Source organism: Xyrauchen texanus, chromosome 47 (genome assembly GCF_025860055.1).
Source record: "Xyrauchen texanus isolate HMW12.3.18 chromosome 47, RBS_HiC_50CHRs, whole genome shotgun sequence".
Taxonomy (NCBI): domain Eukaryota; kingdom Metazoa; phylum Chordata; class Actinopteri; order Cypriniformes; family Catostomidae; genus Xyrauchen; species Xyrauchen texanus.
Window position 1 is genome coordinate 2,897,187 of NC_068322.1, and position 13,665 is coordinate 2,910,851.

The following is a 13,665-nucleotide window of genomic DNA, read 5'->3' on the forward strand; positions in this document are numbered from 1 at the left end:
GGCGTCGTCCATCTTTTTTTACAGTCTATGCTTCTTACCATATACTCTGGTATTTACAGTGGCCCAAAATATAAACTATAGGGCCAAAAGTATGTGGACACCACCTTCTACTTGACAGGTTTGGCTTTTTCCAGACATACCCTACAGATCCAAAAATTGTATTACTATTAATATTATTATTATTACATTTACATTTATGCATTTGGCAGACGCTTTTATCCAAAGCGACTTACAGAGCACTTATTACAGGACAATCCCCCCGGAACAACCTGGAGTTAAGTGCCTTGCTCAAGGACACAATGGTGGTGGCTGTGGGGATCGAACCAGCAACCTGCTGATTACCAGTTATGTGCTTTAGACCACTACGCCACCACCACTCTAGGTTATTATTATAAAGAAATATTATTATTTAATACACAATTTTGTTCCCAGCAGAGTAAAAGAAACCTGTCTACCCATCTGGACATTGCATTGCAATCTGATGGAAGCTTGCCAAGTCATTTCCAGTTTTGTGGACAATCTGACGGTCTGAGACTGACGGAGCAAAAGCTACAAAAAGGATATTTCCATATTAAATCATCCATAAATAAACCATGAGAACAAGCTATTTATTTATATTGAAAAACATAATAATGAAAAATGTTAGAATTGCTCAATTGTGCATTTAGAAAGTTCAATAAAAGTGAGTTTTTAGAGGCAGGTGGAGACACACCAGAAAAGGATATCAATGTTTAACTGTTGCTGTGTTTAAGCAAATATTCACAACAGAGACTGAAGGCAGAGTCTGCGTATCTGGAGGAAGAAATGTTTTATGGTTTGCAGATTTGAATTTATTGTTTTACATTAATTCATATATAACAGTAGCACATCAGATGTGGTCACATGACTCTAAAGGTTGTTTTTTTTGTCATGACACAAACATCCAACAACAACCACCGGTCCATTAAATCAATTATTATAAACGTATGAATGTACTGGTTTAAATGTATGAAACTATCATGAATACAACGATTGCACTTTTACGATTTTTTTCTTCTTTTCATCATCTAAGACTTCTTTATTTGTCTTTGACCCTTACAGACGATGCACTTATTTAACACCTTATATGTCCTTCCTGTGATGCAATCAGAATCTATTTCCCTGTCAGCACATGACCATAATAAAAGTCTTATATTCCCTTCAGCACACTGAACAATTGATCACCTGCTCAACAGGTAAGACTTTACTAATATGTGTTCTCTTGATCAGCATTTCACCTCTCAGTCAGATTACATTTGATTGCTTATGTAAAATATCATTTTATGTATCTTTATTTAGTACTTACCATGTGTGTCTGTTTGTGCCATTCTGTATGGAATCATCATTATATTGTTGAGCTTAAATTAGACATAACGATGCCATTTTTGGATATCATGTTATTTTAATATAGATTATGTCTATATCAAATGCAATGTAACACATAATAATACAAACACAATAGTTTAATATACATTTATAGTAACATATAATCCAGGATTTAGAAATACAAATATGTGTTTTGATGACAATACAGGAGAACTCTACACATCTACAGTTTGTGTGGTTCTTAATAATGACAAAATTATACTTTTATAATTATAAATGATTGTGATTTATTTCATGGGATTATTTTAATCCTAAATGTGAATTATATCAGAAATGTAAATGAAAGAATCCAATCAATAGTATTTCCTGGAAGCAGCGATTATAAATAATGAAATTGTTACATTTTGTTTGTTTACCAGGTGCTTTACAGAGATTATGATTAATTGTGAATGAATTTAGAATGTTTACATATTTCAAATATTTACATTCTAAACAAACAAGTCTTTAAAACAAACCTGTTGAATTTATTTAGAATGATTATTAGAGTAGTTGATGTCTTAAAGAGCATCAAGAGTTAAAGTTAAAATGGATATGAATATACAGTATAAGAGAAAGCATGTATTTATTTTATTTTGTAAAAATATTCAGTGTAGTCTCAGTTCATTTGGTCATAAAAACTGCATGCAAAATAATTCTGTTAATAATACTGTAAGATGGGGTTCCCCTTCTGTCACTCACTCAACGTTGTGTCAATGTAGTGACACAGTTGAATCTGTCGATAACAAAATAGCGCAAAAAGTGGATTGCAAAGGGATCAATGGAAAGGAGGAGGCGAGAACCGGCCTGGCGAGATAAACAATATTTTAATGATTAACTTAAACTAAAGACAAACACACACAAACACACATGACGGACATGTCTGTAAACGATCTCTCTCTCGTCGCACCACCATCCACAATCTGCCTTCATCCCTCTCGGAGGCTTAATTAGCCTGATAAGGGTGTCTAATCACGACCCGGCCCCGCCCTCCGCCCTGTCACCTTCCTCCCTCTTTCTCTCAGGCTGGAGAGCCCCTGGCATGACGTACAACCCCCCCCCCCCCTTTCCCTGGGGGAGGGCGTGCCCTAAGCCCCATCTGCCGGCAGGTCGTCCCCGTCTACCTGGATGAGGGAGGGGACAAGGGGAGGGAAACAGAAATATTAAAAATGGGGGGGTACTTCCTGTAACAGTGTAGTACCCCCAAAAAAGCACTGTAAAATTTAAACGAGAGGGAAAAGGCCAACGCGGATCGGCAGCGAGAGAGAGAGAGGAGAGAGAGATGAAAAAAAAAAAGCATTTACTCGCCAGTTATCCGATACTCCGTAGCTTGATCCTCGGCCACTCCTCCACCCTCTAACGGACGACAGCCGCGCCTCTCCGGGCGGATCGGAGGCAGTCCTCCAGCCCATGGCGGACGGAACGCCCCGCCGCGTTCTCAGGGAACAGAAGGGGTCTCCCCCGCCCCTGGCAGCGGTTCTCCCGGCTGTTCCGTTGGGGTGGACGGTAGTGTCGAGAACTCTACTACGGCGTATCCCTCCTCTTTCCCAGATTTCGGCACCATTGTAAAGGGATCAATGGATAGGAGGAGGCGAGAACCGGCCTGGCGATATAAACAATATTTTAATGATTAACTTAAACAAAAGACAAACACACACACACGACAGACATGTCCGTACACGATCTCTCTCTTGTCGCACCACCGTCCGCAATCGGCCTTTATCCCTCTCGGAGACTTAATTAGCCTGATAAGGGACCGGGTGTGTATAATCACGACCCAGCCCCGGCCTCCGCCCTGTCACATGGATGGAAACTACAAAAGAATGAAAAGTCAAAACACACTGAGAGGCAAAGGCACGGTGCTGAAGGACCCCCTAGTGAGCAAGACTGAAAAACAGAATCAACAAGATAACAATTTGTCATGATTGTGGGCAGGACCCTGTTGAACCGAAGAGAGCCCTTGTGATGGATAGTGCATTTTTATTTTCCCTTTTTTCTTTTATTTCCACAAATGGAGAAAAAAAGAGTGATTAACAATGAAACAATACATCAAGATTTCTAATCCAACTGATGTATCCCAAAGCGCTGTACAAAGATAATTTCAACAGAAGCAGAAATTAAATAATACAAAATCTAAGATAAAACCGTTATTTAATCCCCTTCTGAATGAGAATCAAAAGCCAGGGTATAAAAGTGTGTCTTCAGGGCTGATTTAAAAGCATCGAGAGCGGGAGCTGATCTAATTCTCAACAGTAACTTATTCCACAGCATGGGACCAGCTGTCGAGAAGGCACACCACCATTACGATTTAGGCATGACAAGGTATCTAAAGGAGTCTATCGGCAGATCTAAGATGATAAGTAAGAATGGGCGTGGCCAGTGAGACTTAAAAAACAAATAATGGAACCTTAAATTGGATCCTGTTCTTGACGGGTAACCAGAGAAGAGAGGCCAGAATAGGGGTAATATCGTCTCTCTTTCTGATGCCAGTCAGTAATCTTGCATCAGCATTCTGTACACAGCATTGCAATAATCAAGCCTAGATGATATAAAAGCATTTATTTAAATGAGAGCATCAGTTTTAACTTTGCAGTTAACCCGTGTTGAAAAAAGCTGCTTTTCACCACCACACTAACTTGCAGGGGTGTAAAGTAATGAATTACAAATACTTATGTTATTGTAATTAAGTACTTTTTCCCAGGAAATTTACTTTTAAGTAGTTTCAAATCATTATACTTTTACTTGAGTACATTTTAATTGCTGTAACTGTACTTTTAATGCACTATTTTCCCACCGTCTGTGTTCGCTCCCTGTCCTGATTTTATTTTTATATATAAACATGATTGGCTAGGGAGAGTCTCGTGACCCATCAAATCACACCTAAAAAACTTGAACGGCTGTGGATCGGGTGCAAACTGTTATGGACAGTGAAAAAGGCCTTGATCGTGTCATGTGAGTTTAACTTGCTCAAGCCAGATATCAGCATTAATCCTGCCTTGAAGAAACAAATCGAGGTAAATTTCGTAGTATTTCTGCCTACTAGATTCTGTGTGTCTATAAAGTCTATTAATCAAACAACAATAACAAGGAAACGAGAAAACCTCCATATTTCTTCTGAAGACATGGATTTAACCTCTGGGGTCAAATAGATTAGGCTAATTTTATGCTGACTTATTGGAGCTTCAAACTTTTGGCACCCATTCACTTGCATTGTATGGACCAAAATAGCTGATATATTCTTCTAAAAATCTTAATTTGTATTCTGCTGAAGAGAGAAAGTCATACACATCCAGGATGGCATGAGGGTGAATAAATGATGAGAGAATTGTCATTGTTATGTGAATTATTCCTTTAAAGCTTGATGTGGCCCCTGTACAAAACAACTGTTCTACCGCCTCTATTATGCGGGATATAATGCACCAAGTGACCCTGCTTTTTAAGTGTGTGTGTTTTTTTTTTGTTTTTTTTTTTAAAGATATTTTGCATAAGGGCGAACAGTTCTGGAGAAAGACCCCATATGGTTAGAAATTCGAGGGGCGGTGCTAAGAGAACCAAAAACAACAATTTAATTTTTGTTCTTATTTAGATGGAGAAAGTTCCTTGCCATCCAACATTTTACATCTTCAAGACACTTATTCATATTTGCACAGGATCCCTCATCAGGATGCATAGAAATATGATATTCATTCAATATCCATCCATCCATCTTCAACCGCTTATCCGAAGACGGGTCGCAGGGTAGCAGCTCCAGCAGGGGCCCCCAAACTTCCCTATCCCGAGCCACATTAACCAGCTCTGACTGGGGGACCCGAGACGTTCCCAGACCAGTGTGGAGATGTAATCTCTCCACCTAGTCCTGGGTCTTCCCCGAGGCCTCCTCCCAGCTGGACGTGCCTGAAACACCTCCCTAGGGAGGCGGCCAGGGGGCATCCTTACAGATGCCCAAACCACCTCAACTGACTCCTTTCGACGCAAAGGAGCAGCGGCTCTACTCCGAGCTCCTCACGGATGACTGAGCTCCTCACCCTATCTCTAAGGGAGAAGCCCGCCACCCTTCTGAGGAAGCCCATTTCGGCCGCTTGTACTCGTGACCTAGTTCTTTCGGTCATGACTATTTCTTAATAATAGAACCCAAATGTAACATGTACAATTAAAATAATATAGGCTTACAAAAGTCACCGGGGGAGAAGAGTGGTAACCAGTTCTAACTGCCAGGGACCTGTCTGAAAGATAGGAGGTAAACCAATGTAAGGCTGTGCCACTAATACAACCTCCTACTTTAAGCGGGTGTACAGGGATTCAGGGAAAGGAGGAGGCGAGAACCGGCTTGACGATATAAATAATAGTTTAATGAAGAACTAAACAAAAAGACAAACACACAAAGGTGTCGGACAGCTGTCCGTAAATCTCTCTCTCTCTCTCTCTCTCTCTCTCTCTCTCGCACTGCAGCTTCCAGTCGGCCTTTATCCCGCTCTGAGGCTTTATTAGCCTGATTAGGGGCCGGGTGTGTGGAATCACGACCCCGCCCCGCCCTCTGCCTTGTCACAGCGGTCTAAAAGGATGCTATGATGAACTGTATCAAACGCCACAGTTAGATCAAGCAAAATTAAAATCTATGAACTACCAAAGTAGGCAAAAGGTCATTTGTCACTTTAAGAAGAGTGGTTTCGGTACTATGACGGGGTCTAAACACAGATTGGAATTTATCAAGAATATTACATTCAGATAAAAACGAGGAAAGCTCAGAAAAATCTTCTGAAGAACATCCAATATAAAAAAAAATGCTTTTTAAAGATAGGCCGAAATTTGTAAAAGTTGGTAGGATCAAGATTTGGCTTCTTAAGAAAAGGCAGAATCACTGCGTGCGTACGGCATTAAGGAACAATGCCAGTGCTTAATGAGCTATTCATAATGGCCAAAACAGATGGACCAATCGAGGCTAGCACATCTCTAAAAAGCCGTGTGGGCATAATATCCAAAGGTGAGGTAGTGGGTTCCATCTTTAAAATTATATCCGGAAGCTAAGATAGAGATAGGGGTAAAATGAGTTAACTGAGCAGAATAAGAAGTAGGAATAGAAGGATCATAGTTATTTCTAGGAATACACGAATGCAGTGCAGCTGCCTTGCTCATAAAAAAAAACTAAAGATTATACAAGACTCAGGGGTAGCATCTGGATATGAAGTAACCCTGGGATTAATTACTTTGTCCAAAATATTAAAGAGAACTTTTGAGTAATGAGAGGTTTTAGAAATTAAATCTGAAAACTATTAAGATTTCGCAGCTTTTATAGAGAGCTGAAATGTGGACAGACTGTTCTATATGAGATATAGGATCCTTGTCTTTATTACATTTGCGTTCAGCTTTCCAGCATTCCTGCCTAATGGCTCGTGTATGGTTATTAAACCAAGGCTGTGTCCTGGGTTTGGGAGACTTAGTTGTAAATGTGGCAAGAGTCCAGAATATTTGTACAGGTCTCATTAAACAGCATAGAAAGCTCTTCAGTACACAAACTGATCGAAGGGGCATCCATAATGCTAGATGCTTTAGACTCCTTACTCCTTAGTCCTTATCTAATATCTAGGAGGTCTATAAATGAGAGCACAAAGCACCGGACTGGATATTTCAATCTTCAGTAGTTGCAGCTCAAATGTCTGATATTGATTCAAAAGGCAATACTCTGCATTTAAAATGGTTTTTAAAGACTGTTACCAAGCCCCCGCCTCGTCCCACTGTTCTGGGAGAGTTCAAATGGTCACAATCCACTGTAGAGATATCGGCTAATAAATCCCACTTGCCAACTTTAGCCAAGTCTCAGTCATGAATAAAAAATCTAGATTGTGTGATGTAAAGAAATCGTTTAAGATAATCGATTTATTAGAGAGGGATCTTGCATTTACCAACGCCATCTTCGATTGTACCAGGCTAGCACCTGGGGATTCTTTTGTAGGTGGCATGCTCCAGAAATCGAAGATTTCGATAGTACCTCTATTGATAGTACGCTGCCTCAGTGGTCCACGTATAGATGTAGTCTAGTCAGGGAGAATGGGTAAATCGAGACTCCTACGGATGGTGAGGATTAAGATAAATATGTCGACTGTTGCTTTCGTGGCAGCCACCAGAGTCAGCCCCAACAAACACTGAAGGTGAGCCCAAGGGATCTCCTGAGCCTGACAAGACATCCACTGCGCTTTCCTCACTTTTTATGGTGCTTTTTCGATGAAAAATACAGCCATTCGTGCTGCACTAAAACAACTGAGTAACAGACTGTCTCCCTAACTTTGTGTTTAAAATGAATCGCTTGTGTTGTTGTTGTTGTTGTTGTTGTATCCCTCACTTATTCATCCCTGTATAATCACTGGAGACGACTGAAGACTTGACTCTGAAGGTATGACTCACATGTTAGATTAAAACACATACACATGGAGATTATTAACACCTCGGATATTGAAAATCTCATGATGACATTTATTAGTAACGCCCCTGAGCACAAGGCCACATTTGGGGTCTTTAAGTAACAGTGTAAAGGGAGTTAAGGGAAAGGAGGAGGTGAGATCCGGCTTGACAATACAAATAATATTTTAATAAGGAACTTAACCAAAAGACAAACACACACACATGCATAGGGCAGCTTACTTACTCGCCGGTTCTTCGATACGCCGTAGCTTGGTCCTCAGCCACTCCTCCACCCTCTAACGGACGACAGCTGTGACTCCCTGGGTGGATTGGAGGCAGTCCTCCAGCCCCTTGTGGATAGAAAGCCCTCTGCATTCTCGGGGAACAGAAGGGGTCTTCCCCGCCCCTGGCAGTGGTTCTCTCGCTCCAGGCGGTCGGCTGTCCTCTCTTGACCCAGCCGCATTTAGCGGCTGGTAGGGGTCTCCCCCCGCCCATGGCTGCTGCCCTGACAACTCCAGGCGGTTGCCTAGGAGGCCCTTCTCCCCTCGCGGTCGGCGGCCATTCCTCCTCTTCCAGGCTGGCTGGGTTCCTCTGCTGCATTGGGCTGGATGGTAGCGGTGAGAACTCTGCTACGGCATATCCCTCCTCCTTCCCGGATTTCGGCACCAGTGTTACCGGCAGCCTTTATCCCTCTCAGAGGCTTGGTTAGCCTGATAAGGGACCAGGTGTGTAGAATCACGACATGGCTCTCCCCACCCTCCGCCCTGTCACAGACATTTCTTTGCATCATATTTTAAAATATGGGTTTATTTTAATATCTATTGTGCCTGAACAATTTTATTGTTTTTTATGGTTATTTCTCATTCACACTGACACAACAACAGTTTTGAACTTGGCAGAATGTACTGTAACTAATGCCTTGGCTGGCCTGTTGTATGACTTACCTGCTGGTGAAAGTGTTCCATTGTATGTGTGTGTGTGTGTGTGTGTGTATGGTACATACATAGACATGATCCCCTTTGAGACATGGTCCTCTGATGCCTTCGTTATGAAAGCATGATGTGTATATCGTCCACCTAAACTGCAGCACCCCTTGCGAAAAATTAGCTCCCGCACCTTTGCCAAGAGGAACTAATAATGTATCCAGTTTTACAACACATCAGCAAAAACTGGATGCTGTAAATCTTCAATTTATGCACATTAGGAGAGTCATTAAGGCTTTACAGTTGTGACTTTACAACTTTGCCGATTTGACTATGACTAAAGTCCATTCTCAAAATATGCAACGGTCACACCAATATTGCTTTCAAATAGGACAGATACAAAGCAATTTATCTTAATTATATTTATCTTTAAAATTGTTCAATTAAATGAATAATGTAAAATATTGGTGGATGATCCGTGAATAGGATTCTTGGCACGTTGACCCATAATTGGTCAACTATACCTTCAGCTACTTCCAGAGGAATGTTGCTAATATGGCATAAGTGTTATAAAAGCTCAGTGTTACTTTTTTATGTAACAATCAAAAAAGGAATGCAAATGCATATTTAGTAATGTGTGGAACTCTAATCACAATACATTAATAATAATATAACTTAAACATTTTGTACTTAACATGTATGCAAATAAATGTGTATATATATACACTCACCTAAAGGATTATTAGGAACACCATACTAATACTGTGTTTGACCCCCTTTCGCCTTCAGAACTGCCTTAATTCTACGTGGCATTGATTCAACAAGGTGCTGAAAGCATTCTTTAGAAATGTTGGCCCATATTGATAGGATAGCATCTTGCAGTTGATGGAGACTTGTGGGATAAACATCCAGGGCACGAAGCTCCCGTTCCACCACATCCCAAAGATGCTCTATTGGGTTGAGATCTGGTGACTGTGGGGGCCATTTTAGTACAGTGAACTCATTGTCATGTTCAAAAAACCAATTTGAAATGATTCGAGCTTTGTGACATGATGCATTATCCTGCTGGAAGTAGCCATCAGAGGATGGGTACATGGTGGCCATAAAGGGATGGACATGGTCAGAAACAATGCTCAGGTAGGCCGTGGCATTTAAACGATGCCCAATTGGCACTAAGGGGCCTAAAGTGTGCCAAGAAAACATCCCCCACACCATTACACCACCACCAGCAGCCTGCACAGTGGTAACAAGCCATGATGGATCCATGTTCTCATTCTGTTTACGCCAAATTCTGACTCGACCATCTGAATGTCTCAACAGAAATCGAGACTCATCAGACTAGGCAAAATTTTTCCAGTTTTCAACGGTCCAATTCTGGTGAGCTCTTGCAAATTGTAGCCTCTTTTTCCTATTTGTATTGGAGATGAGTGGTACCCGGTGGGGTCTTCTGCTGTTGTAGCCCATCCGCCTCAAGGTTGTGCGTGTTGTGGCTTCACAAATGCTTTGCTGCATACCTCGGTTGTAACGAGTGGTTATTTCAGGCAAAGTTGCTCTTCTATCAGCTTGAATCAGTCGGCCCATTCTCCTCTGACCTCTAGCATCAACAAGGCAGTTTCACCCACAGGACTGCCGCATACTGGATGTTTTTCCCTTTTCACACCATTCTTTGTAAACCCTAGAAATGGTTGTGCGTGAAAATCCCAGTAACTGAGCAGATTGTGAAATACTCAGACCGGCCCGTCTGGCACCAACAACCATGCCACGCTCAAAATTGCTTAAATCACCTTTCCTTCCCATTCTGACATTCAGTTTGGAGTTCAGGAGATTGTCTTGACCAGGACCACACCCCTAAATGCATTGAAGCAACTGCCATGTGATTGGTTGATTAGATAATTGCATTAATGAGAAATTGAACAGGTGTTCCTAATAATCCTTTAGGTGAGTGTATATATATATATATATATATGTACAATGTATTTCTGTTAACAAAAGTATACTTATATCTATTTAAGCAAAAGTCTATAGATCAAAAGGTCTTTAAGATCATGAGAAACATATATGCAAGGGTGTCAAAACCTTTGATTGTGTATGTAAATGCATGTACTGTAAACCGACCGTCATATGTCATCTTTTTTTGTTTTTTAATCTCAATGTTTTATTATGAACATGATTGCTTTTATTCCTCTAGTTGCTCAGACTCTTCATTGAAAACAACAGCAGATTCTGAACATCTCTGTGTGACAAGACACAACTATGAGCATTACTATGAAATTCCTTCCTGTGCTACTTCTACTTTGGGGTGAGTATTTACTCCTGCTCGTGTCATATTTTACAGAGCAGCTTTTGTCAAATGAAATATAGGCTTTTATTTGTTCCACATACAGGAAAAATGCATAGAAATATAATTTTATAAATACTTTCATGTAAAGAGTTAAAGAACAAAAGCCCTACACTACTTTCAGCTTCACACTGTTTTTGTTTGATTGTGATGTCACAGTGATCATTTAATTGCATCTACAATGCACATTAGAAGTGGAACATTGGTACATTTAAAGGACAACCACTTTTCCTGTCAAGATGTGAATATGTTGCTAAAATCGGAATATTTCTCCTCAGCTTTTCCTCCTTTAGATGCAGCAGGCCGACTGAGAGAATTCATCATACTAAATGCAACGAATCTCACTGCAGCTCGAAATACGTGCCAAAGTGAATTCACTGACCTTGTCACAGTTTATGATGAACAAGACAATATGGAACTAACTAAAATACTCCGAGATAAAATACTCAACAAAACATCCCCTAGCGCCTGGATTGGTGCCTATCAAAATGAAACACACATAACTGAGAAGTGGTCAAATGGTGATGAGGTCACATTCAGAAGAATAACAGGGAACTTGAGTCAAACAGGCTGTTTTACTATGAAACATGATGGATCATGGGATTTTCTAATTTGCAATACACCAAAATACTTTATGTGTTATGTTCAAGGTAATAATCACTGAATTTGTCCTTTTGTGTTTTTGTCTATAAATATCTTATGTTTGGTAGCTTATATTATCTATGCTATTTATTGATCTTATATTTTATTATTGCATTCATTCAGTTGTCAGTCAAGCATCACGCACCTATGAGTTAATCAAGGATAACAAAAACTGGTCTGATGCTCAGCGGTACTGCAGAGAGAATTACACTGATTTAGTCAGTATCAGAGATGAGACGGAGAATAATGAGGTTAAGGAAGCAGGAAAACAGAGTAACATTCCTTTCTGGATTGGCCTCTTTAGTGACAGTGTGGAATGGTTTGATGGAGGACAATCTGCTTACAGAAAATATTCAGGGCCACAAAATGGAATTTTCACATTCCTCTTCCAAAATGAGAGTTGGATGAAGAGTAACAGCAATAATAACTTCCGTCCCCTATGCTACAGTAAGATGAAACAAGAGTTAATACTTTGAAACTCAATTCATTCCCATTATGTGCTGCATTATTCAGACAATTTAACACATTTTATGTTTGTTTGTTCACTTTCTCAGAAAGCCATATTCATGTCAGTCGCGATGAAAGGTCCTGGGAGGAGGCTCTGGATTACTGCAATAACAATCCGAATACTTCTGGACTCCTGCGCATCGAGTCGGAGGATGATCAGATAGAAACGGAGCGAGAGCTGCGAAGAAGACGACGACGAGCTATTTCTGGTCCAGTGTGGGTGGGGCTTAGACAGAGTCGACTCTTTGGGTTCTGGATTTGGTCCAATGGGCTTCATGTGGGACCCTGGACCAACTGGAAAGGAGGAAGTCAACCAGAACATCAGATGTCCCACCACTGTGGTGCCATAGAGAAGATGAACGGTGAATTCAAATGGACTGATAAAGACTGCAGATCGAAATTTACCGTTTTATGTGAGGGGAAGTAATGTAGTTATACTATAGCTACACTTGATTTGAATTTGTTTCTCATGAAAATCGAAATGCTGATTTAAAGGATTCAATTCAAATGCTTAACATTTGTTTTGTAGACAAGTGTACCGTACAACTGTTTTACTGCATATTTGGATGCACGTCCACCTTAGATGGTCCACCTGCTTCATGAATTTGTGTTAATTCATTAAATAATGGTAAATGGTCTGCACTTATATAGCACCTTTTTAAGCTTTAACGGTATTCAACGCGATTTACATTGAGTCTCATTCAGCCATACAAGCACACATTCATACCAATGGCAGCAGAGCTGCTATGTAAGGTGCTAGCCTGCCATTGGGAGCAACTTGGCGTTCAGTGTCTTGCCCAAGGACACTTCGGCATGTGGAGTCATGTGGGTCAGGATTCGAACCGCCAACCTTGCGATTAGTGGTTGACCCGCTCTACCAACTGAGCCACAGCCGCAAAATAGCCACAAATACAAGGCCACTAATCGCAGGGTTGGTGGTTCGAATCCCGGCCCACACGACTCGGCCCACACATGCCGAAGTGTCCTTGGGCAAGACACTGAACACCAAGTTGCTCCCAAAAGCAGGCTAGCACCTTGCATAGCAGCTCTGCCAACATTGGTATGAATGAGTGCTTGTATGGGTGTAGACTCAATGTAAAGCGCGTTGAATACCGTTAAGGCTTAAAAAAGGCGCTATATAAGTGCAGACCATTTACCATAAAATTAAAAACAACATGCACAAGAAATGGTGCATGGTGGTGATATTTCAAGGAAAACTAAAAATACCAGCAACCTTCTGCATACAGTGTCTCAAAAATCTTTTTTAAGCTTAAGATGTGTACATGTCCAATCCTTCTTTAATGTAAATGTTTGATATTTTCTATTTTAATGCAATATACTGCACTTGCATTTTTAAGTGTGGCTTCAAGAATGAGTCATTATTTACACACCCTCCTGTAATTGCAAACCGTTCTGCTGATATTTTTGTCTTCTGTAGAACACTAAAGTAACATTTTTGAAGAAGTTTGAAGTTTTGAT

General features: G+C 40.7%; 1 protein-coding gene across 1 annotated transcript; it reads left to right on the forward strand.

Moving 5' to 3' along the window:
• Positions 1-1,181: 1,181 nt before the first annotated feature.
• LOC127639226 (uncharacterized) lies at positions 1,182-12,832 on the forward strand. Its single transcript, XM_052121138.1, has 5 exons — positions 1,182-1,214; positions 10,888-10,998; positions 11,316-11,687; positions 11,803-12,126; positions 12,234-12,832. The coding sequence occupies exons 2-5, from the start codon at positions 10,953-10,955 to the stop codon at positions 12,611-12,613; spliced, it is 1,122 nt and encodes a 373-aa protein (XP_051977098.1). The 5' UTR covers positions 1,182-1,214; positions 10,888-10,952; the 3' UTR covers positions 12,614-12,832.
• Positions 12,833-13,665: the final 833 nt, after the last annotated feature.